Raw genomic sequence first — 26,759 nt, 5'->3', positions numbered from 1 at the left:
TCAGATGGAAGGTCTGAAGGCTGTGTACTCCCCATCTTCATCTGGGTACTCCTGGTGAATGCGGAGCACAACACAGGAAGGCAACACAACCCAGTTGCGCTTTCCCACATATCCCCAGCACCAGGAAACAAAACGCCTGTAGGCCAGATAGCGAGCACGCCTGTAATGACAAAAACAATGTTATATGTTTATGTATGCAGGGTTTTCCCTCTCATTATACTTATGCTCTGTGCCTAAGAGTTTTGGAGGATTTTGTGCAGAGCAGTCACAACTCTGCTGAGTCTTATACTGTATTTACTGTCCTCCATTTTGGTCATGTCTTACATAATTGTACCCCAGTCACTTCCATCTCTCCCTAATCTTGTCTGTGTGTCTGTTTATTTTCCTTCCCAGACCCAGTCGTTCCTGCCTTGCCTTCTGGAATCTTCCCTGCACCTGCAGTGCACACCTACACAGCACCCAAGACCTCGAAGGGGGATTTGTAAAATATAATAATAATAATCTAACATTAGTTTTGAAGGTGTCATGTGTCTCTATAGGAGTGTTCCCCTAGTTGACTTCCTACAACCGGTTTGACATTAGTCATTAGGACTGACCGCCCTGCCTGCCCTCAGCAGTCATCGCAATTGTCTCGGCAATCTTTTAGGAAACAGATTTCACCAGTGAAATCGGTGATATATACAGCTAGTCTTTCAGTCACAAATCGTCGTTACGTGACGTGAAAAGGTAGAAGAAGCCCCAAATATGTGTAAACTTGCTTGACAACCACTGGTTTAGGTCTTCTCCCTGCCAGATTTGTGATTCTTTTCTCATGTCACCTGTCTGCCAATTTGCATTATTTTTCTGTCAATTTATCTGCTGTCAACTCAACTGTACTAATGCCTCAATAAATGCCTCAATAATGCAAGGGTTTTTTCTTCAGCCAAAGTACTCTGTATGCTGGTGTTGGCATTTGGATGCCAGACTCTGACTTTCTCCATGACAGTGACTTGGTTCTCCTCCTTACCAGGTTTTTAAAACACAGGTGTATCGGTTGATAAACAGAAATGTAATATCTACAGATTCAATATAATTAGCCTATATAGTCGATGTCTGTGCTAACTTACGCAGCTCTTTCCTTCAGCTGTAATGGCCCATGATCTGCCTGGTATGCATTGAGAGCCTGCTGGAGGGAGTAGGGGTTAAGGCATACAGGCTCCAGGCCTGGATGGAGAGTCATGCAGCATGGCTCTTCTGGGAGCTCTCCACATCTATTCTGAACCTGTTGGGAGTTATACAGGGTTTTAGTGCTAGAGATCTGGTATTCTACTGATTTGGCATTCATCATTTTAATGATAATTGTGGAAGATACATTTATTGTTCTTTACATACAGCATTAAGCTCTTTACAGCACACATTCTCCACCTCTGTGGGCATTGCCCTGCATTCTCCACAGGTGCACCTGTACTTGTAGAATTTTATAATGAGTGAATTAGTCTGAATAAATATAGTCAACCATTTCAATACTCAATTCTGTATTATGAATGAACAAGCATGCAGTCAAGTTGTTGCAATGACGTTCAGCAATCTACACATCAAGCAGTCAGAAAGCCTCCAGGTAAATACGTGGTACTAGTGAAACTGACTAGCTAATGTTAGCTACATTTACTTTAGCTACTGTTGTCAAATTCATATTCATGCTATTTTGATCTATGAGTATTGACAAAACAACTATATGATACAATTAGAAAATGCATTTTAATAAGTTATTTCTTGATAGTTTTGATGTATTTGGCTAACTGTGCTATGCTGTAGGCTAACGTTAGCTACGTATAGGCTATTGCTAGCTTGCAAACCGGTAAATGGGAGACAAAATAAGTAACATTACCACTCTTCTGCAGGCATTAGGGCACGGGGATTATCGGGCAGGTCCAAGTCCTCCGTGCCTCCTGGTCCTTCAGGCTCGGGTGGCTCAAACATGTATGGCTGAACAAGTAGAATTAAACTGCTAGGCCTGTTAGTAGCCATTTGTAATAACGGTACTATTTGACAGGTTCTTCCCTCCACACCCCCTCCCCACGCAATTGGGTGTGGCTTCGGTGCCTTCAGCAGACACGCCCCCACGGTCTCAGACCAGAGAATGCTGCTGATTTTTAACCGATTTTGAAGCCTTATTTTATATACTTAGCGACATTTTTAATCACTCAGATTTGGCTGGGTGGTTAATGACATGTTTTCCTGTGGTGTGTGAAGCTCATAAAAAAAATTTGAACTTGGTTAACCTGGACTTTAACAATGAACTGATCTGGTTGTTCTTCATAGTGCAATAATATAGCATATGATTTATATATAATACCACAGAATCCAGATTGAGTGTTATTATATCTGTGAGAATATTAATATGATATCTCCCTGATGGGAGATCATACCCTGGTCTCCAAGCAAAGAAGAAAAAGTGCACTGTGCTGATTGGGTGAAGAGGATGATCAATAGTGCCCACCTTTGCCATCACTTATGGTAAAGATAGTTCAAAGTAAGTGCAAGCATAGTGTGTCTGTGTGTGCTCGTGTGAGGCAGAGAAGTAAGTCACAAACACAGTGGTATAACTATGACTTAATATATCTATTATTTTCTGTCCAGGTCAGCCATTACCACGCAGTTAAAATATCTATCTATTCAAATATCTACCATAATCAATATTAATTTTTTCACAATTCACAATTTCAAAGCACACCAACAACTGGAAACGTTTAGGGAAGTTTATAAGAAATGCACAGAATGATGTACTGGTATTTTTCAGAAATAATGAATGAAGGAATTATTAACTTAACGAACAAATGAATGAATTGATGTAGTGTATCATCTGTGAAAGCATAAACAGTTAGGCCACAACAAAGAACACTCAGAGGAAAAGATGTGGCAAGTGTGACAAGTTTTAATTTCTCAACCCCTTTCACATTCAGACAGATGGTTGGGTATACATAAGAACAGACAGATGGTTGGGTATACATAAGAACAGACAGATGGTTGGGTATACATAAGAACAGACAGATGGTTGGGTATAAATAAGAAGACAGATGGTTGGGTATACATAAGAACAGACAGATGGTTGGGTATACATAAGAACAGACAGATGGTTGGGTATACATAAGAACAGACAGATGGTTGGGTATACATAAGAACAGACAGATGGTTGGGTATACATAAGAACAGACAGATGGTTGGGTATACATAAGAACAGACAGATGGTTGGGTATACATAAGAACAGACAGATGGTTGGGTATACATAAGAACAGACAGATGGTTGGGTATACATAAGAAGACAGATGGTTGGGTATACATAAGAACAGACAGATGGTTGGGTATACATAAGAACAGATGGTTGGGTATACATAAGAACAGACAGATGGTTGGGTATACATAAGAACAGATGGTTGGGTATAAATAAGAAGACAGATGGTTGGGTATAAATAAGAAGACAGATGGTTGGGTATACATAAGAACAGACAGATGGTTGGGTATACATAAGAAGACAGATGGTTGGGTATACATAAGAAGTCAAGGAGATCAGATGGTTGGGTATACATAAGAAGTCAAGGAGATCAGCATCATTGATATATTGCAATCACTATTGACCGAGAGTAGAACCCCGGTCTCCCACATCCTTCTCCACTTCGAATGCATGATACATACTGCAATCTGATTGGCTGTCAGTCTGTTCCAACTATCCCCGACCGGCCCCCGCGTGGGAGTCCAATTGTTTTGACCATTACTCTACTTGTGCAGTGGGGATCGGCTGGTTGATTTTGGTGCCCTTCTTCCAGTCCCTAGTGTGGGTTGGGGTTAGAATATGGGTTGGGGTTGGGACAGGATCTGATCTATAAGGCAAGGGGTAAAGGTTGGAGTGAAAGGATGAACATGTGGAGGTTTGGGGTATAGTCCCATAAGGTCATCCCCACCGGGTCTTAAACCCCGGTCTCCCAGGTGTGAGTCCAATGCTCTGACCACTACTCTACTTGTGCAGTGGAAATCGGCTGGTCGATTTTGGTGTCCTGGGACTACTGCCTCTTGTATTGCCAACAGAGAGATGCAGGCCAACATTGTCGGGAGTAAGGGAGTAAGGGAGGGAGGGATTGATAACCCGACAAACGCTATACTAGCTGCGCGGCTTCCAGCCACGCAAAAAAATACATGGGACGTTACAGACACAGCGCTTCCCCAAACATTACTACTATCTCTGGCTCCCCCTGGTGTAGACTTAAATGAATTACACAAGCCTGCCTACTGTTCTCTCTCACTTCTCCCTAGTGGAATATACTCTCCTTCACATAAAACCCTTCCTGCCTATCACACCTCTACCACCATCTGGTGGAGAATTGAAGGGATTACATTTCCTTGGTAATTGCTTAAACGTCTGTTACCAAATTTCCAGTGTCTGAACAGGGATACATGGTTTACTACAAATGAAATTAAACTGAACTTTTACAGTGTATCTCAAATATCCAGTGTATTTCATGACCTTACAGTGATATAGATTCACATATTGCTTTAGCGTGTTGTATCAAACGTGATTTATAAAAATGTTCTACAATACTTTATAAAAACATCAACCTTTCCTCCCTCCCTCGGTCGCCACGGCGATGGGAATGTCCTCAAGGTCAAACCGGACCAATCCAGGATGGCTGAGACAACATTACATTACATTACATTACAGTCATTTAGCAGACGCTTTTATCCAAAGCGACTAACAATAATTGCATCTAACGTAGGAAGAGCCAATGTACTACTACTTGCCAGAACTCACAAGTGCATCTTCTTTCTAAAACAAGTGACTAAGAGCATAATCTAGTGCTGAAGGCAAAGTGCAAGAATCACAAGCTTCTCTAAACTCTCTCTAAAGGCTGTGAAGGGCTGTGAAGGGCCGGCTTAGACCCGGTGATCTCCGGTCTCTCTGGAGCTCATACCCGTGATCTCCGGTCTCTCTGGAGCTCATAGCCCTGATCTCCGGTCTCTCTGGAGCTCATAGGAGCTCATACCCGTGATCTCCGGTCTCTCTGGAGCTCATACCCGTGATCTCCGGTCTCTCTGGAGCTCATAGCCCTGATCTCCGGTCTCTCTGGAGCTCATAGCCATGATCTCCGGTCTCTCTGGAGCTCATAGCCCTGATCTCCGGTCTCTCTGGAGCTCATACCCGTGATCTCCGGTCTCTCTGGAGCTCATAGCCCTGATCTCCGGTCTCTCTGGAGCTCATAGGAGCTCATAGCCCTGATCTCCGGTCTCTCTGGAGCTCATAGGAGCTCATAGCCCTGATCTAGTCAGTCTGTACCCATGACTACAGATCTGCACCAAGTTAACTAAACTCACAGTAGTGATGGTTGTTGAACCTTATGCCTATCCACTCCTGTTAGCTGTGCTAGTTAACACAGGAGACAAGATAATAAAATATACATTTAGTGATTCATATGAAAAATAAAATAAGACAGTGAGGGAGAGTGAGGGGCGTCTCTCAGAAAGAGGGAGAATGTGTCATAACGTTGAGAGAGAGAGAAAGAGAGAGAGAGAGAGAGAGAGAGACCGTCACTAAAAGATATTACGCAGGTTACAAAGGAGAGGTAGATCTAATGAGGCAGTTCTAGATTTGAGAGTCTAAGATTTTACATCGATTCAGTTTTGGAACTTTCAACATAAATTGTCACAAAACAATTCAATCTCCTTCAAGAGCTGCTCAAAGTGTCTCAGCTGTTGTGTGAACCCGCCTTCACAGCATTCTAACAATGGTGGGTCAGGGTGAGGGTTAAGGGGCGATCTTACAGTGAAGTCTGAGTAGCTGATGGCCTCGCTGGGCTTCTGCTCACTGTTGAACGCATGCAGGGGGGGAGGGCTCTGGCTGCTGGTACTGCCCTCTACTGGCCTGGCCTCCACTTGGTACTGTGGGACAACGAGAGGGAATGCAGGGTGGAGTACAGCACCATTATGTTAACTTGTGAGTTTTTATTTTTAAAATATATTTTTAGGGCATTTCTGCTTTGTGATAATGTGGACTACAACAGAATGACAAATACATGAATAAGATGAGCTTCATTGCTAGAACGATGACCATTTCAGTTAAATTTCAAATGTCCATGACTTTTCCAGAACTGCATTATGCAGTATATGATCATTCCTGGACTCGGACCACTTTGTTATAACTATGCATTTCTGATCCTTGATGACGCAGCCTGGTGGCGGGACTGAGGCCGAGAGCGGCGGAGCGGGAGATGGAGGGCTGGTCCAGGTGGGGGCGTGGAGACGGCCAGGGAAAGCCAGGGGGAAACGGGAGTCGCGGCGTGGGAGCCGGCAAGGAGGAGACATGGCGTAGAATCCAGAGGGTGTGAGGACAACGGTGGAACCTTGCAGGAGTAAAACGGGAGAGAAAAAAAACACAGGCGAGTGAGTCTACAGAGGGGAAAAAACAGGAATTTTTACAATTAGTAATTACAATAGACTAAGCTAGTAGGTTACTGTGGCTCAGGCCGTACCATGTAATGGGCTAGGAACGTCTGAGCCCCGAGCGACGGTTCCAGCGTCCTCTTGTAGAGGCTCAGCTAACAGGCAACAGGTGCGTTGGGTTGTTAACTGACTGCAGCTGCTGCCAAGCGGAGCCAGCCTCTCTGGCGGGGGGTGGAGTCCGTGCCTCTGGGTAGTGCGTCTCGCTAGCCACGCCCAGAGCGACTTGACTGGACCCGAAGTACGAGCCGGGCCCACAACAAGAAATAGACGAAAGAGCAGAACCTTTGCACATCTGGAGCCGGTTGCACCAGTCATTACTAAGTGGTGACTAGGCCTAGTCATAGCCTAAGTGTTGTCTAACTCGAGATTTAGTCACTAAATTTAAATGGGCTGCACCACTCACGACTAGTTCCTAGTAACAACTAAATATTTACCCCACCCTGGGAGGTGGTGTAAGTGATCACTAGTGCGAGGAAGTAGCTAATACTAAGACAACGCCTAAATTGCCATGGTGCAACTGAAATTAGACACCAACTAGTATCAATCAATCAAAGCTTTATTTATATAGCGCATTTCATACACAGAGGCAACACAATGCGCTTTACAGAGAACAAGGGAGGTGAGCATACGTCCCAGCCCTACATATTCCAGAGGGAAGCAAAAAACCAGTATCACCCGGGGGCCAGAAAAGTGAGCTGTAAAAATTCTTCCCTGACCCCTCTCAACATCGAGCAAGCTCCTGAAGTATGGTTGTCTAACGGCTAAGAACATTTATAAAGCAATAAATTACATTAAATTACATTTTCAGAGTAAGAGAGGCTAAAAACATGATAGGAGAGACATGGCAAACACGGGTGTATGTCTGTGTGTGCGTGAATGTGCCTGGGCCCAGATAGAGGCAGAGGTAGGGAGGGGGTAGGAAAAGGATACAGACCCGGATTAGGGTGAGGGGAAGGGGATCTGAGCCCAGGACTGGTGTATGTCTGTGTGTGTGTGAGTGTGCCTGGGTCCAGGTAGAGGCAGGGGTCAGGGGTAGGGTGGGGGTATCATCAGTTTCTGGGGCTTTGTCACTGTGGAGTTTTTTGACTACCTCAGTGACCTCCTCCAGGGAAATTGACGATGACCCCCCTTCATCTTCCGGCTCTGCCTTGATCACCACAAAGTGCTCCTTCCAACGCTCAACGACCTCCAAAGTTGAGGTCAGCTGTGTCCCATCCTTGCTGTATACAGCTTGGATGGTCCCCCGCTTTCCCTTCCTGAGGTGTCTGATGGTCTTCCAGAAACACCTTGGTGCCGACTGAATGTCCTTCTCCATGGTTTCTCAGAACTCCTTCCACACCCGCTGCTTTGCCTTGCATATTAAGTGGATCATCTCTGCACTGCATGGCAATATCATCTTGTTGCATGTTGTCTAGTATGTTTTTGCAGCCTTCGGAGGTATCATATTTGATTGGAATCATTTCTGAAGCACTTGATTGAGTCCTCCTTGATTTTTGTGCGTGAAGTTCTTCTCTCACCCTACAATTTGCCTCATGCTTCCAAAGGTCCCTTCTCACGAAGAAGGCATAGCAGTGTGGGCAGGGCAAATAACTACTGGGGTCCACATCACCCTCTGGCTGATGCCATGTAACAATTTCCCCCTCTCCCTTCTCAAGGACAGCAACATTATGCTGATAATCCCCTTTGTAACCCTGGCAACTTTACTCTTCTTAACGCCAACATTAGCATATCTCCTTGATGCTGCTGACGATTCTTCTTGGGCTCCACTGGGGTCTTGCAGGACGCACTCTAGAGCTCCATAGGGTTCACACTACCTGTTAAACTCTGATGATAATGATGGTTGATACTCACTTTCAGAGATCGAGTTTCCGTCAGTGTCATGATCGTCATCCTTGCAGGATTCACCCTTGGAAGTTTTTCCTAACACACTCTTGGGGTTCTTGCTTGGCGCACTCTTAGGCTCCTTAGGGGTCACACTAGGGGTCGCACAGAAATGAAAAAAACATTCTGTCCCATTTTGGTTCACATAATTGGTCATAGTGTTCACCTTTTCAACGATGTATGCCAAAAAAGTACAAAATTCTACGTTGTAATCTTATATCAAAGTACATAATTTCTTACTTCCTGGAAAACGGTAGGTCATGTGCAATGACAGGTACCTTAGATTTTAGGCCAATAATCTCACAACATCCACCCTGTCAATCAAAACTCAACTACTCTGCAGCCTCAAGTGTTGAATATCCCGCTCGCTCGATAACGTTCCAATGAAATTCATCTAAACATATGTCCCACCCTTGCAGCCCGTTTCAGGCGGAAATACGTCAAAGTACGGAAGAAAGATGTTCTCCAAACTTCCCTTTCGGTGTATCTTTAAGAACAGACATAAGGGTATAGATTTAATTATGCATCATAGATTAAATGTATTTACACAGCCTTTTTGTGCTGTATAAACATACAGTAGATTTATAATTTATAATAACACATTATGGTGGTGAATAAAAAGCGTGGTCAGAGCAGGATTCCTGGTGCCATTGTTGTTTTAGAACAAACAGCATGGATGAAGACGAACCAATATTCGTACAACACTGATATTTACAAGGTTGCATAGGCTACTACGTTGTCACCAAATTGGTCTCAGATAGATTTAATATGTCCCGATATAGGTCAGTATACTATTCTGGGCTCTTCCTTGGTATACCGCCCTGCCAGGGACCATTCATTGTTCCATAGACTGTTTTCCCTCGGTCTACATTACCGCATCTACAGACAATATTATTTCATGAATAACCAAAGTGAAGACATAACCCCGAATAGTATACCGACCAGGACCCGGGCAAGGGCAGATGTAGCCTACTAACGTTTGCAAGTGCAGCGTAAATGGCGCCTTGGGCAGTACGCAGAAAGAGCGTGCATATTATACAACTGCTTGTGTGAATACTCGATTGTGATTGGCCAAGACGCATTCGAGAGGCATACATTATTTCTCCACAACGCCCGGTATATATATCTATATATATAATACGCCCGGCATCAAACATGTTCTAAATCAATGCACAGTTCAACTGACCCTAATAAGAGCCGTAGCATCCCAAACATGATATAGTGGTTGCTATATAAACTAACTAAATTATATGCTGCGACTTTATCGGAGTTCCCTGTCTAGCAGAGTCTGAGCCTGTCTGGTCCACTTCAGCCGAGTGCGCTTGCATCAAACAGATGTTTTGCACTTGACTGAAGCACATTCTCCTGCGATTACGCACGCAGTATTATTCTTTTGGGATTATTCTGTTTCCAAGACAGAGATAGAAATGCAGATATGTATGTGAAGAGCAACGGATCAATCAATCAATCAAAGCTTTATTTGTATAGCGCATTTCATACCCAGAGGCAACACAATGCGCTTTACAGAGAACAAGGGAGGTGGGCATACGACCCACTCTCTACATATTCCAGAGGGAAGCAAAAAAACAGTAATCACCCGGGGGCCAGATAAGTGAGCTGTAAAAATTCTTCCCTGACCCCTCTCAACAAGGCGATCGAGCAAGCTCCAGGAGTATGTTTGTCTACCGGCTAAGAACATTTATAAAGCAATACATTGCATTAAATTACATTTCAGAGTGAGAGAGGCTAAAAGCATCATAGGAGAGAGAATATTCTACGGACATGCTACATCATCCACAGCAGACACGGGGGTATCTATCGGACTCAGGGAGGTCTGCTGGTGACAGTGGGGCATCCACTGGACCTGGTTAGAAGATAGGAGGGAGAGAGAGAGGCACCAGGGAGAGGGAAGGCAGAGGGAAGGCAGAGCAGGGTTAGTAGCACATAGAGCCATACAGACCACACAGATATTGAAACAGGCAACCTGGGGAAAGCTCCTGGAATATATTTGTCTAATGGCTAAGAACATTTAAAGAACAATAAAAAACATTCAATTAAATTTTCGGAGCAAGAAAGGCTAAGAGCATCAGGTCCAGGCCTAAGCCGGATGTGGACTGATGTGTGTCTGTGTGTACGTGTGTGTGTGTGTGTGTACTAAATACTACGATATCCACAGCTCCGCAGCTGACACTGGACCTGGTTAGAGGATAGGAGGGAGAGAGAGAGACACTAGGGGAGACAGAAAAACGGTTAGTAGCACACTGAGTCATTGAAGCAACACAACAGTCAGAACAAGCCTGTTTCAGGATAACCAGCTTCTGTACACTACTTGATATACATACATTGCATAGCAGGATAAATACCAATGTATACAGAGGATTCACAGGTAGGTTTGAGGCTGCCTTTCTGTGTCTCAAGGTCCTAGCTAGTGATTGAAGGCTAGGTCGAAAAGGTACGTCTTGAGGTCTCGCTTGGCGTCCGTTGTTTCGGCCCTTCTTAGGCACTCCGGTAGGGTGTTCCAGAGGTTGGGGGCATAGAAACTAAAAGCTGCCTCTCCATGTTTCTTGGTCCTGGCTTTTGGAACTGTTAAAAGTTCAGTGCCTGAGGATCTAAGTGGTCTGTTTGGCATGTACTTAACAAGCATGTCTGAAATATATTCTGGTGAGTGACTGTGGAGAGATTTATAGACTAGTAATAGTATTTTAAAGTCTATTCTAGAGTTGACTGGTAACCAGTGTAGTGATTTTAATGCTGGTGTGATGTGTGCCCTTCGTCTAGTCTTAGTGAGGACTCTTGCTGCAGCATTCTGTATTATTTGTAGCTTAGAGATTGCTTTCTTTGGTAGGCCTGATAGTAGAGCATTGCAGTAGTCCAGCCTGCTTGTGATGTGATTTGAACGGATGAGTTCTAATACCTTGTCCCTCACTTATAACGGCACATTCCGTCCTCACAATTCAACTCGCAATGAACTGAATGAATTGTAGCTACGACTGACAGTGATATCCACGACCTGGACAAAAGTTTTGGATTTGGGGACAATGAGGTGTCTGGCTATCATAAATAGTTAGTTCACAACTAGATTTGACAACTGGACGATTGATATGTTGCACTGCAAATATGCAGTATGTTACACTTCGCTCATGGCTAGCTAGCAGACTGCTTCCTGGGTCTAGACGAGTGATAACGTTAGATTTGGGTGGAGAGGGACTATAAAAGTTACTGGTTGCTATGGAAATTGTATAACTCTAACCATGAATAATCAACTTTTCAAAGCTTATATGAGCAATAAATGTATTTTGTTCTCAGAATTATGTTTTCTGTTGAAAGGCCGTTGTATAAGCGGGATAATGAACTTGGGGCGGGTCTTTGTGCTGTTTAAATGACCTTCGCGGAGGTCAATTGGTAAATTCACTACCTCCACGTCGGTCATTTAAACAGCACAAAGACCCGCCCCTCATTCATTATCCCTTACATAATTGAACACGGAATTGTCAGATTAAATTCTGAGGTCTATATAAGCGTTTTTGTGCAAAAACACCCCCATTGCGCTTTCATAGTATTTTCAAGTACGTCAATAACCACATATCAAATGTGGCGTGTTTTGCTTGTTGCATTTGATGCGTTCGTTGCGCTTGGCCCCCGTTATTGCTGCTTGTAGCTATATTTAGGGGCCAGGCAGCGTAGCTGCCGGAACCCTATTGTATTTGCCTATATTATTATTATTATTATTACTATTATTATTAGGGGCCAAGCCCCTAAGGGGCGAAGACCCTATTGTTATTGTTAGTGTTATTATTATTATTATTATTATTATTCCGCCATGGGAGTCTATGCAAGGCCCTATAACCGACTGGTCGCTTTTTACGAAAAATAGGCAGAGTCATAGAGACTTAGGCCCCGCATCAGTGGAGCAAGTCTCACATTGATTGGCCAAAAGGGGGCGCTATAGCAGCCGACTGAAGTTGCGAACTTTGAACAGGCATATCTCAGGCCCCGTTTGACCTACAGACATGACACTTTGCACACATATGTCTGTCCTCATGATGAACAAATTTGCCTCAAGGACCCATAACTTCCGGTTATATAGATTTTCCGCCACTTTGAATTTTTTGAAAAACGCTTAAAATCTATCTCCTCCTAGAGACTTTGACCAATCTGCATGAAATCAGGTACACACAATCTAGGGAACGATATCTAAAATTCCATCTCGGCAAAAGTTTAAAAAGTTAAATTTAACAGCAACTATGAGCCAATGAAAATGGCATGGGGCGTGGCATTTCACATGAAGTGGTATACTTTCTTAAGGGTTGTGCAGAACACCACGCTACTTGGTAGACATCTGTGCAGATATCACCTGAGGCAGCCACTGCATTATTGGCCAAATCAAACCAAATGGGGGCGCTAGAGAGCTCATTTTCAGTTTAGGCCTAACCGCCATGCAGAGCTTTTCGAACCACGGTACAGTGGTACCAGGGTATGTCTAAAGGTCACTGGAGAAAGAAGAGCCTGATTGGCCACAGGGTGGCGCTATAACAAGACAAAATACATAAAAGGGGCTAAAATGCAAACTTTGAATGGTCATATGTCATGCCCCGTTGGAGCTAGAGTCATGCAGCTTTGGAGGCATATATGTCTCATCAGGGTGAACAAATTTGCCTCAAAGAGCCATAACTTCGGATTATGTTAATTTGCAACAATTTTGCATTTTTTGAAAAACACTTCAAATCTATCTCCTCCAAGGAAGTTTTGTCAATCTACATGAAGCACAGTAGATAGAATCTAGCAATGAATATCTAAAGTTCCATCTCGACATAATTTAGAAAACTTGATGAAAAGAGCCACTATGAGCAATTGAATATTGCAGAGGGTGTGTCTTTTCACAAAAAGGCATATAACTTCTGAAGGAATGCATGGAACACCACAAAACCTTGTGTTCATATCAACAATGTCAGCCCGAGGCAAAGCCATCGTTACTGGCCAGAATAAACTGGATGGGGGCGCTAGAGAGCTCATTTCCTGTTCAGGCCTAACTGCTTGGATGGTATTTCTGAAAACAGATATCGTAGTACTAGAGTATATCTTGAGGTAACTGAAGAAATATGAAGCAGTTAGGCCAAAGGGTGGCGCTATAACGAGTCAAAATTCTTAAATGTGGCTTAAACGCAATTGATTGCTGTAGCGCCCCCCGTGGCTAAATGGGGTTCATAATGCTTGTATACGTAGCTGATGGCATGCTCTACAACTTACTAATGGGGCGCAACACTGTCAGATTACATTTTGATGTTTATATAAGCATTGTTGTGCAAAGGGACCCCAATTGCACTTTCATTGTATTTTCATTGCTAGAATTAAACCAATGTGTCCTCTCTTCTTATATGAAGAATGTGCTTGTTTAACTGAAATAATCAAGATCACTACAATTGAATGCATATGGACTCCACTTTAGTTTGACAGTAGTCATTCAGGTCAATTGGATGGAAATGTAGACCTTAAATTACATAGCCTACTTACACCAAATGTATGGGTAGGAGAGGGGCATTCTTCAGAAAACTGTGAGGTTAAGAGAGAAACAAGAATTGTGAGTGTTGTTCACAGATTGCTGGATTGTCAATCTATCCCTGCAGTGAGACCTGATGGTAAAGGTGGGTCTCCCAGGCAGATGGAAGGCCTGGAGAATGGCCATGTGGGATGTCGACATGCAGAGAAATAGGTCCTAAAAATATGTCCCAAAATAGAAGAAATGTGTTGAGATGCTTAAAAGGACCTGACACTCACTTGACATCATCAGATTAATTAACTGTGAATGTGGTTGTATGATGATGCTGTTGCATGAATTTAACCTGATGTACCTTTTCAGGTGACAAAGACAGTCACATGCATAGCTCAAATGTTGCTATGGCAGATGCCAGCCATGTTTCTGTTACACAAATGCTATCAGCGTTCATAAAGAATTGATGTGTGTGTACATCTTTAAAGTGTGCTTTAAGACTCTGGATATTGTGTAGAGCCATTATAAATGAACTGGCTTTTGTGGGAGTCTGTGTGAGAGAGGCATTTAGTGTAACATGTGACATAGTTGTATAATGATGATGATGATGATGATCATGGTGATGATGATACTGTTGCATGAATTTGCCCTGATTAACCTGGTCAGGCGACATAGATGCTCACATGCATAGCTCCAATGTAGCTCTGGCGTGTTTTCCTTGTTGGCTTTGATGCGTTAGTTGCGCTTGGCCCCGTTATTGCTGCTTGCAGCTATATTTATTATTATTATTATTCTCCATCTTCCACTGAAGTCTGACTTCCCGTAGACAAAAAATCACCAAACTTTGCACATAGCTCCAGTACTATACCCAAAGTCCTCAACCTGCATTGTAGGTCAATAAACCTGAAGGTGGCGCTACAGCAACAGTCTAAAGTTTAAAACTTTAAAAAATCATAACAAATCAGCCATAGGTGCTATCACTGTAAAACCACCATGTCAATGTAGTCCCAAGTGAGACAAAACTTTTATACGCTCTGACCCTGCAGGAATTTTGAAGTCCATCATTCTGATTTTTTCATAAACTGTAAAACCTATCAAACCTATATCCTCCCACATTTTTTGTTCAATTGACACAAACATTGATATACTGTATCTTCAGACTGTCCTTACCAAATGATCCTCACAGATTTTTGAAATATGAAAAATTGAGCCCACAGCACATCAAAAAGTCTTACTGTAAACAGTTCTGTATACAGTTCCTATTAATTCTCGCCAAATCAATGTCTGATCATCCTCATAAAAGTGACAACATTGGCCACATATCCAAGATGTAGTGTGATTTTCTTCAGAATTTTATCTCAAAAATTGAATTAAAAAAAAAAGTTTAATTCTGTCCTCTGAAACCAACACTTTATACAGAGATAACTACATTACCCACAATCCAACGCAAGCTCCACGAATCGGAGACATCGCTGTTGGCAACCCTACCCAACCCCCGCTGAGGATTACAATGACTAAATCGATTGATTGGCAACTGACTGAGTACACAGCTGCTGAAGTTAATGTTCAATTATGAAGAAAAGCAAATAAAACCTGTAAAAATTAATAAACATATCTCATCCCACATTTTTCAATCAATTAACACCAAACTTGCTACACTGGATCTTCAGACTGTAATTCACAAACTCATTGACCCGATTGTTGAATTAGCAAAATCGAGTTTACAATGCATCAAAATGTTTTACAAAAATGTTTTAAGATACGATACGAATGTACAAAATGAACATTGGAATGTCAACTTTCTTGTTGTCTTCCTATTCTCTCGCTTATTGCTCCTAAACTTGTCGGAAATTGCCTGGCCCCGCCTCATCGCTGCGTAGCAGCTTTAATTTATTTTACAATTTCTTGGGCTAAACAAATTCCTTCAATCACATCATCTGCATCTTTGCTTCACTGGTCTTCTGCTCCTTCTCCAAATCCTATTTTTGACACCTCGTCGCAAGGCGCTTGGACCCCATCATTGCTTGTTGTGGCTATTACATTACATTACAGTCATTTAGCTGACACTTTTATCCAAAGCGATTTACACTGATTGCATTTAATGCAGGAAAGTCAATGTACCCCCAGACCACAATAATTAATTAGAGTTAGGGAGTACAGAGATGTTTAGCATGACTGATTAGATCAGGAATTACGAGCTCATTAAGGTGAACCTGGGCGAGGCGCGGCCTGCATAGAGAATATATGGATCAGTGTTTATATACCACTGGGCCTTGCTCTTTCAGCCTCGCTGAGCTCTCTAGGATGTAGTGAAACATGGGCATTACGTCCACTTTAGTGACCAAGCAGCGACTAAACTCTGGCGTTAATGATACTCATGAAGAACTTCTTAATTGTAGTAATGATGAATCCCCCCCTCCATCTATGGTATTGGATGAAGTACTGATGAGCTCAAAAAGTGTCTTTCCCTGCATGAAGCCAGCTGTCTTTGGTCTAGGCCGACCTAGACCTGTTTCCGGGCATTTCAGTCCATTTTCTATCACATTACATTGTGTAGCAGTTTAAGCTTTATAGCTTTATGGGAATATGACTATGACTTGGTATAACTTATGGTTATACTGTGGCTATCACACTATGAAGGAAATGGATTTAACTACACTAAATCGACTCGTCTGGGGCACCACCCTCATGAGAGGGAAAACAGACCTAGAGATCTGTTGATGACGCTACAACGACGGGGTCAAAGCATGGAATATTTATTGAAGTATACTGATCAATTATCAGGATAATATGAACACACACAATTTAACAATATATGAGAACACAAATGTGTCAGGATGGAGACAAAGCAGGAAGGGAATAAGTGATAGATGAGTGCAGCCTGGCCTAGGATCTATCTCAGCAACACATAGCAACCACAACACATCAAACAAGCAGCGTTTAGCATGGAGCTTACGGTTTGTGTGGCGCGCGGCTCGCTTCGACTGGCCAGCTCTCGGTGTAGTCTCGAAGACCACGTGACCAGCGTTATTGGTTTGGTTGATGGGCGTCGTCCGCCGGCTCGTTGCGTCATGGTGTTGCTGTTGTTGGCGTTGTGAGTTGCAGCGACCCAGAGTTCAGGCTTGACACTCAGAGTTTGCAGAGTAGTACAGTCTATTCTGGCGCTGTTTGGTGTCCAGCCAACCGAAACGGTTCAGAATTAAAGTTGCAAGGTCTCACCTCTCCACTCCCTCGCTCTTGCTAGGGATGGATCCAAGGAACAGTTTTGGTTGCTTTTCAGTAGATACAATGCGCGTCAACTCTCCCGTACCTACAAGAGAAAGAACAATGGCGGCTCACAGGTTAAATACCTGCAGCTTTTGGGGGGTGGGTGCTTGTGCCCCAGTCCTGTGATTGGCCAGTTGGGGACCAGTTGATTCGTAACCTCTCCTTTGGGGGTCGGAGAGACTGATAGTAATTTTCAAGGATATGTTTTAATCCGATCTCATTACCACCACATTGGAAGGACATTAATAAAAATGACATTATCATATTCAGTACATTGGCTGGAACATATAGAATCCAAACACTTGCATCTTAATCACACGTTGGATTCACAATTTTTAATACTGCTCTGAGCCCATTCGCTCCCCAAACCCCGTTTATTCACAGATATGTCCCTCATTGAAGAATAAACACTGGCACTGGGAGGATACCTCAGTTTCATGGCTGGGATGGCAGTTTTCTTATGAATGCAGGCTCTGGAATCCTCCAGACAATATCGTGTACTGCAGTTGGTGAGAGTGAGAGGGTCGTAAAGTTGGGCCTGTTCTGGTCAAGTCCTTTGATGTGGTTCTTAGGACGGCGGTGTGAACGTCCCTGGTTCTCTCTGGTGTTTACACTGGCCCCCTTTAGTGTGAAAGGCCTGATCTGACCTGTGACCCCAGGAAGCAGGCCTGATCTGACCTGTGACCCCAGGAAGCAGGCCTGATCTGACCTGTGACCCCAGGCCTGGACTGCCTGCGCATTGGCTCCTCTGCTACAATTGACTGCAATTCAATTTCCTGTGATGCCTTTTCATGTGTTGTAAGTGCAATTTGCTGCATGGGGAGTTTAGCATTTCAAATGTTCTTAAAGAATAAAGAGGGGAGTAACTAGCTGGGTAGTAATTGAATAAAGATGGGAGTAACTAGCTGGGTAGTAATTGAATAAAGAGGGGAGTAACTAGCTGGGTAGTAATTGAATAAAGAGGGGAGTAACTAGCTGGGTAGTAATTGAATAAAGAGGGGAGTAACTAGCTGGGTAGTAATTGAATAAAGAGGGGAGTAACTAGCTGGGTAGTAATTGAATAAAGAGGGGAGTAACTAGCTGGGTAGTAATTGAATAAAGAGGGGAGTAACTAGCTGGGTAGTAATTGAATAAAGAGGGGAGTAACTAGCTGGGTAGTAATTGAATAAAGAGGGGAGTAACTAGCTGGGTAGTAATTGAATAAAGAGGGGAGTAACTAGCTGGGTAGTAATTGAATAAAGAGGAGAGTAACTAGCTGGGTAGTAATTGAATAAAGAGGAGAGTAACTAGCTGGGTAGTAATTGAATAAAGAGGGGAGCAACTAGCTGGGTAGTAATTGAATAAAGAGGGGAGTAACTAGCTGGGTAGTAATTGAATAAAGAGGGGAGTAACTAGCTGGGTAGTAATTGAATAAAGAGGGGAGTAACTAGCTGGGTAGTAATTGAATAAAGAGGAGAGTAACTAGCTGGGTAGTAATTGAATAAAGAGGGGAGTAACTAGCTGGGTAGTAATTGAATAAAGAGGAGAGTAACTAGCTGGGTAGTAATTGAATAAAGAGGAGAGTAACTAGCTGGGTAGTAATTGAATAAAGAGGAGAGTAACTAGCTGGGTAGTAATTGAATAAAGAGGAGAGTAACTAGCTGGGTAGTAATTGAATAAAGAGGGGAGTAACTAGCTGGGTAGTAATTGAATAAAGAGGAGAGTAACTAGCTGGGTAGTAATTGAATAAAGAGGAGAGTAACTAGCTGGGTAGTAATGGTTCTGGAGTGAGGTCTACCTTTCTCAGATGAAAAGTATTTTTATATGCAGTGAAACATAAAATACTTCTTTAGGAAGAATTGTCTATGATTAGAGTTTTGTGTCTGGATTGATTCCATTGTAGCGGTCATATTCTATAGCCAGATGCTCAGGTTGTAGAATGTTACAACTTATAACGTTTTTATGTAGTAGTAGTAGTACTTTATTAATTATGTTTTTTGTACTTTATTGATCCCTGGAGGAAACTGCATGATTGGTTCTAGCATACAAGAGTATTCAGACTAAGTGCAGCTGCAAAACTCATATCAAGGCTACATTACAACACAGATATATTCACACACACACACACACACACATGCACACACGCACGCACGCACACACGCACACTATGGGGTGTGATTCGTGCCAGCGTAACAAACACTCAGTGCTTTCGTCGCCTGCATTGCGTGTATAAAGGTACTTTGGCGAGCTGATTAATAGGCGTGCATATACGCACGCGTTACGAGTCGCTCGCATTCTCAGAGGGTGACGTGTCAAAGGTGCCACTTCTGCGCACATGCATGTAACGTTTGCACGCTCGTGTTAAGTCAGCGGGCACTAGAAGCTGCGAGCGGGGCTCATTTGTCCATATTGAATAAAAATTAAGAATATTTATTTGCACTCAATCAAATTCCAGGACCCTCCTTGCATAACTTTTCCTAGATATGTGTCGTTTTATCTCCACTATCGCTACATTTTCAAATAGGTTGTGGCTGTTCGAACTGGTGCTGACGGTGCTGCAGCGCCCTCTATTGACAAGAAACACGTGTATCTGAACATTTGTTTTAAATTGCGAAGAGTCATTCAAATATTAGGCTTTATTAAAAACAAGTTGCTTAACATGTGCGAATTCCATTTATTGAGAATGCATTCCCAATGGGCAAGGACGAGATTAGAACCAGCTATGATTTAAAGGCAACTGACCTTACACGTGCGGCCGCTAACACGTATGCTGCGCAAGCAAGGCACTGGCACGTTTGACACGTCGCTATGCAATTTCTGCACACATTACAAGATGTACGTACGTACGTACATCTATGATTTTACCAAACTGTCATGTGTAGTGTTGGTGTCGCATATGTGAGGCGCATCTAACCTGTAGTGTTGCCGTCACGCACACGATGCGCAATACGTGTAAACAACATGTGCACAGCGTCTGCGTGACAGGTACGTTACAGCTATGAGACGTCTGTCTCTCCATTGTTTGTCAATGGAAATTATACACGTGTGTTTAGACGTTTGATGTCATCGCGTCTTCTTAAGTAGGCGCAAGTCAAGCATTTCAGTATGGTGTGCTGGCACTAATCACACCCCATACGCACACACGCACACACGCACACACATACACACACACACACACACACACATACACACACACACACACACACACACACACACACACACACACACACACACACACCTCCCCATTCTTGGCCTTCACAGCAGTAGCTTGACAGAAGTGCAGAGTGACCAGGTTCTGGTCGGTGGGTGTGTCTTTATCCACAGTCAGCGGAATGACGTATCTGCGCGGGAGGTTCCTACAGAGCGCGTTGTAAAACTGACAGAGCAATATGGAGGTTAAACGTACTGCCACTGTCACGTAGATTTGATATGATAATGATACATAGTGGTAATATGGTACATCCCAGACAATTGTTAGTGTCATCATAAACATAATTGAACCAGTCATGATTTCACAGAGTAGTAGACTGTGTGTGGATGTCACATGGTCAGACCTTGTCCATCTCCTCCCCCGGGGCCCTGCGGAGGTTCTCCAGGGTGAAGTCTCCAATGACCTCTCCGTCGTCACCACAGCACATATCCATGACCAGGAAGCCCCTCTCCTCATAGGCGTTGATCATGTGCAGGGCGAACATGGCTGGGCAGCGGTACGTCACCTTGCTTCGCTATTGGACGAGACATACCCAATCAGTGTTTGGGAGATGCTGGGTCATGGAGACAAACAAACCAATCTGAGAGGAAAATGACTAGTCCTAGGAGCATATTATATATAGCATAGATATATCTCGCCTGTGTGCCTGTCGACCACGTGGAAGAAAGTGTGGGTTTGAGGCTCCCAGCTCATGACCTTGTGGAAGCTCTTCCCCTGGATCCTGTACATCATGAACTTGAGCAGGTCCAGCTTGATGGGCTGCTCGATGAACACCACGTAGTTCTCCGACATGGCTGGAGACGCGCACACACACGCACACACACACACACACTCACACACGCACACGCACACACACTCACACACACACACACATACACACACGCACACACATACATACACACACGCACACGCACACACACACACACTCACACACACACACACACACACACACTCACACACACACACACTCACACACAGGCATAGAGGTGAGTTCCCCACAGAGTAAGGAGAAGCCTAGTGAGATAGAGATAGAGAGATATAGAGAGCGGCCTGGCCGGGGATAGAGAGAGAGAGGGTTTCCTCACCAAAGCTGTGGTAGTAGGATGGTTTCCTGGGCTGTGAAGCAGGAATGGAGCAGAGGACCTGAGCTCCACTGAGATCTGCTGCATCATCCTCCTGGCCGTCATCCACAGGAGGAGGAACACGGATGATGTTGTAGAAGAAGCCTGGAGAAGGAGAACACAGACAGGGGTGGAGGTTTGAGGGTTTATACTGGATTCAATTCTGGACCTCGAGGGGTCTTTATTTGGCCAGGGGCGGACTTACCCATTAGGGAAACGTAGGCAATTGCCTTGGGCCCCCAACTTACAGAGGGCCCCATAAACACCTCATAAACATATTGTTAATAATTATTTTTTGCTAATAATTATTTATTTCTAAAAATCCATATGCTAAATAGTGTCAGAATGCCTAATTCATGAGTGTCTCAGTCAGCCCCCCTCTCCCAGTCACTACCTTGAACTATTCCATTACTGCACATCTGAGGAAGTTATTCAGACCTCAGCACACTATTTCAAAACTGAAGCAAATAAGCTAACGTTACCCCAGTGATGCTTTTTTTTTTTTTTTACCAAACTGTCAAAGGTAACAACTTTTTCATGATGGCTACTGACAACACTAACAAAGAGCAGCAAGAAATACTTATACTAGTAGTGAAGAGGAGCTACAGGCAACCTTACAGGAGAATCCTCCTTCGACTGGAGATGGTAACGTACCTTGTAGCTGATGAAGATGGCGATAACAGATAATAACCAACTAGTGAGTAGCAGTCACCCTACTAACCATTGTCAGGTGAGTTTCTTCCCCCAGCATTAACTCAAGTCAAACTAAGTCACTGCCAAGCCTGATGGTTCATAATCAATCAATAACTACCGTAGCTAGGTAGCTAGCTAGCACTATAGCTTCATATTAGGTGATTAACGTTATGTGAGACAAGTAGGCTCACTAGCTAATGTATCTAACTCTACTCAAAGTAGTTAACAGTTATCTTACTGACATTTTGTTATTATCAGCAGCATTGCTTTAGTAGATGGGGCAGTATCAGTGTAACAATAGATAGATAGATAGATAGATAGATAGATAGATAGATAGATAGATAGATAGATAGATAGATAGATAGATAGATAGATAGATAGATAGATAGAACTTAGCATACCACCCTTGCCATAGGAGTTCCCCATGTTGTATGTGGCTCCTTCACGGTCATAGTGTGGGTGGGCTGTGGCTGAGTTCACTGCTATGTAGTTAGTCCAGTCCACCTACCATGAACAGGCACACATCAACTTGGCTATCATCATCCTCATCATCATCATCATTGCTCGTGTTGATAACACGGGCACCCCCCAAGGAACAGTCCTGTCAGCTTTCCTGTTCACCCTCTACACCTCTGACTTCAGCCACAACTCTGCAGCGTGTCACCTCCAGAAGTTCTTGGCCTCTATCGTGGGCTGCATCAGGGCAGACGATGAGGAGGAGTACAGGGATGTGATCAGGAGATTTGTTGAATGGTCTGAGGAGAACCAGCTCCCACTCAACATCAGCAAGACCAAGGAACTGGTGGTGGACTTCAGAAGGAACAGGAGGCCTCCAACCCTCATCACCATCCAGGGGGAGGATAGTGAGATGGTGGACTCCTACAGTACAAGTTCCTGGGAGTGCACCTGAACATCAAACTGGACTGGACTGACAACACTGAGGTCCTCTACAGGAAAGGACAGAGCAGACTGTTCTTCCTCAGGAGGCTCAGGTCTTTGATGTGTGTAGCAGACTGCTGAGGATGTTCTACCAGTCTGTGGGAGCAGCACACTGTTCTTTGCTGTTGCCTGCTGGGGAGGCAGCATCAGGTCTGGGGAGACAAACAAGCTGAACAAGCTGGTGAGGAGGGGCTGTTGGTGAGGAGGGCCGGCTTTGTTGTAAGGCAACAACTGAACAGCCTGGAGGCTGTGGTGGAGAGGAGGACGAGGGACAAACTGAAGTCCCTCCTGGACAACCCCTCTCATCCCCTCTATGATGAGCTGTGGCAGATGGGGAGCACCTTCAGCCACAGGCTCCTCCCACCCAGGTGCAAAACTGAATGGTTCAGGTGCTGCTTTGTGCCATCGGCCATCAGACTATAACAGTGCACAATGTGTGCATGTATGTATGTATTTTGAGTATTAGTATACATATTTCTGTATGTATATATTTCTTGTAATTTAATTTAATCTATTATATATTACCTATGTATATTCTTTATTCTGCTGTACTTTTTTCGCACTGCTGCTGTACTTTTCCACTGCTGAAAAACCCAATTTCCCCACATGGGGATTATGAAAGTATCTATCTACTATATCTATCACTATGAGGATCTCCTGACCATATGAAATACAGATCTCTGTGGATGATATCTGTGTGTGTGTGAGCTGTTCTGTCAATACCTTCTCCTTGGTCTCCAGGCTCTGTGGATCAATACCTTCTCCTTAGTCTCCAGGCTCTGTGGATCAATACCTTCTCCTTGGTCTCCAGGCTCTGTGGATCAATACCTTCTCCTTGGTCTCCAGGCTCTGTGGATCAATACCTTCTCCTTGGTCTCCAGGCTCTGTGGATCAATACCTTCTCCTTGGTCTCCAGGCTCTGTGGATCAATACCTTCTCCTTGGTCTCCAGGCTCTGTGGATCAATACCTTCTCCTTGGTCTCCAGGCTCTGTGGATCAATACCTTCTCCTTGGTCTCCAGGCTCTGTGGATCAATGCGCCGCATGTAGTTGGTCTCAGTGCTGACGTAATAGTCTCCCTTGTACTTGACAAAATTCACACTGGCGTTGTCCGTGGCCTCTGTTAACACACACAGATATCAGAACTTCACACTCACACACACACACACACACACACACACACACGCTTTCTTCCTTCCTTTCCATGGTGTGACATACAGCATCCATTCACAATACTGTATATTTGTACTACACTGTGTGTGCAACACAATACAACCAGCCCTGAGCTCCAGCCCAGTCCCAGCCTCACTGCCGTAGACATGGATCAACGTACTGAGGAGATGAACACAGACAGACCATCGCCCCTGAGAACACTCACTGGGGATTTGGAATCGAGAAAAGAACCGGGCAAAAATGTTCTTGCACGGGTCAGGCATAGCGAGCGTGCCGAACTCAGACACCACGATGCGGTTGGTCTTGGCGTTCTGTGTGTACGAGTCGCTGCGGAGGAAGCGGCTGCTGTAGGTGACCTTGCCGTCAGAGATGTGGAAGCGGTGCATCATTGCCATGCCGTCAAACCAGTGGTGGTAGCTGGGGATGCAGACAGAGATAAACCAATGGGTTTCGGTACAGTACTTCCAATATGGAAGTGTATAGGGTTATACATATAGAATATATACCCTAACCCTGTACCTATGGGTAGACATGCGTGTGTGTGTGTACAGTACATGCGTGCGTGCGTGCGTGTGTGTGTGTATGTGTGTGTGTGTGTACATGCATCTCTGTGAAGGCATGTGTGTTTATATATCTCCTGATACAGTATGTGTGTCTAGTTTGATGCAAAGGTCAGGTAGGTGTTGGGTCAGGTAGGTGTTGGGGTCAGGTAGGTGTTGGGTCAGGTAGGTGTTGGGTCAGGTAGGTGTTGGGGTCAGGTAGGTGTTGGGTCAGGTAGGTCAGGTAGGTGTTGGGTCAGGTAGGTGTTGGGTCAGGTAGGTGTTGGGGTCAGGTAGGTGTTGGGTCAGGTAGGTGTTGGGTCAGGTAGATGTTGGGTCAGGTAGGTGTTGGGTCAGGTAGGTGTTGGGTCAGGTAGGTGTTGGGTCAGGTAGGTGTTGGGTCAGGTAGGTGTTGGGGTCAGGTAGGTGTTGGGTCAGGTAGGTGTTGTGTCAGGTAGGTGTTGGGGTCAGGTAGGTGTTGGGTCAGGTAGATGTTGGGTCAGGTAGGTGTTGGGGTCAGGTAGGTGTTGGGTCAGGTAGGTGTTGGGTCAGGTAGGTGTTGGGGTCAGGTAGGTGTTGTGTCAGGTAGGTGTTGGGTCAGGTAGGTGTTGGGTCAGGTAGGTGTTGGGGTCAGGTAGGTGTGGGGTCAGGTAGGTGTTGGGGTCAGGTAGGTGTTGGGTCAGGTAGGTGTTGGGTCAGGTAGGTGTTGGGGTCAGGTAGGTGTTGGGTCAGGTAGGTGTTGGGGTCAGGTAGGTGTTGGGTCAGGTAGGTGTTGGGGTCAGGTAGGTGTTGGGGTCAGGTAGGTGTTGGGGTCAGGTAGGTGTTGGGTCAGGTAGGTGTTGGGTCAGGTAGGTGTTGGGTCAGGTAGGTGTTGGGTCAGGTAGGTGTTGGGTCAGGTAGGTGTTGGGGTCAGGTAGGTGTGGGGTCAGGTAGGTGTTGGGGTCAGGTAGGTGTTGGGTCAGGTAGGTGTTGGGTCAGGTAGGTGTTGGGTCAGGTAGGTGTTGGGGTCAGGTAGGTCAGGTAGGTGTTGGGGTCAGGTAGGTGTTGGGGTCAGGTAGGTGTTGGGTCAGGTAGGTGTTGGGGTCAGGTAGATGTTGGGTCAGGTAGGTGTTGGGTCAGGTAGGTGTTGGGTCAGGTAGGTGTTGGGTCAGGTAGGTGTTGGGGTCAGGTAGGTGTTGGGGTCAGGTAGGTGTTGGGGTCAGGTAGGTGTTGGGTCAGGTAGGTGTTGGGGTCAGGTAGGTGTTGGGTCAGGTAGGTGTTGGGTCAGGTAGGTGTTGGGTCAGGTAGGTGTTGGGTCAGGTAGGTGTTGGGGTCAGGTAGGTGTGGGGTCAGGTAGGTGTTGGGGTCAGGTAGGTGTTGGGTCAGGTAGGTGTTGGGTCAGGTAGGTGTTGGGTCAGGTAGGTGTTGGGGTCAGGTAGGTGTTGGGTCAGGTAGGTGTTGTGTCAGGTAGGTGTTGGGGTCAGGTAGGTGTTGGGTCAGGTAGGTGTTGGGGTCAGGTAGGTGTTGGGTCAGGTAGGTGTTGGGTCAGGTAGGTGTTGGGGTCAGGTAGGTGTGGGGTCAGGTAGGTGTTGGGTCAGGTAGGTGTTGGGTCAGGTAGGTGTTGGGTCAGGTAGGTGTTGGGGTCAGGTAGGTGTTGTGTCAGGTAGGTGTGGGGTCAGGTAGGTGTTGGGTCAGGTAGGTGTTGGGGTCAGGTAGGTGTTGGGTCAGGTAGGTGTTGGGTCAGGTAGGTGTTGGGTCAGGTAGGTGTTGGGGTCAGGTAGGTGTTGGGTCAGGTAGGTGTTGGGTCAGGTAGGTGTTGGGGACAGAACCCTATCTCACCTGTCGTTGCCAAACTCAAACTTCCCCGGCCCGTTCCGCAGGAAGCTGCCGTTGATCCAGGACGGAATGGTGCCCTTGATCTCCGTGGCGATGGGGTTGGGGGTCTCCTGCACTGAGCGCACCAGGGGGCTGATGCCCTCCAGCCCCTTGGCCAGGGGGCACTTCTTCTTGGGCGCTGCCAT

At 44.9% G+C, this 26,759-nt stretch overlaps 1 protein-coding gene across 1 annotated transcript; it reads right to left on the bottom strand.

Moving 5' to 3' along the window:
* LOC311328942 (carotenoid-cleaving dioxygenase, mitochondrial-like) lies at positions 1-26,759 on the bottom strand (the record flags this gene model as incomplete). Its single annotated transcript, XM_084462837.1, has 13 exons — positions 1-160; positions 1,107-1,261; positions 5,792-5,908; positions 6,212-6,369; positions 8,321-8,432; positions 20,323-20,460; positions 20,639-20,809; positions 20,929-21,089; positions 21,381-21,521; positions 22,511-22,613; positions 24,052-24,167; positions 24,426-24,637; positions 26,578-26,759. 13 exons carry the CDS (start codon positions 26,757-26,759, stop codon positions 1-3), a joined length of 1,926 nt encoding a protein of 641 aa, XP_084318963.1.

Source organism: Borostomias antarcticus, assembly GCF_949987555.1.
Source record: "Borostomias antarcticus genome assembly, contig: scaffold_72, whole genome shotgun sequence".
NCBI lineage: Eukaryota > Metazoa > Chordata > Actinopteri > Stomiiformes > Stomiidae > Borostomias > Borostomias antarcticus.
Note: the sequence above shows the minus strand (reverse complement) of the source record. Positions and strands in the feature narration are given on the sequence as shown.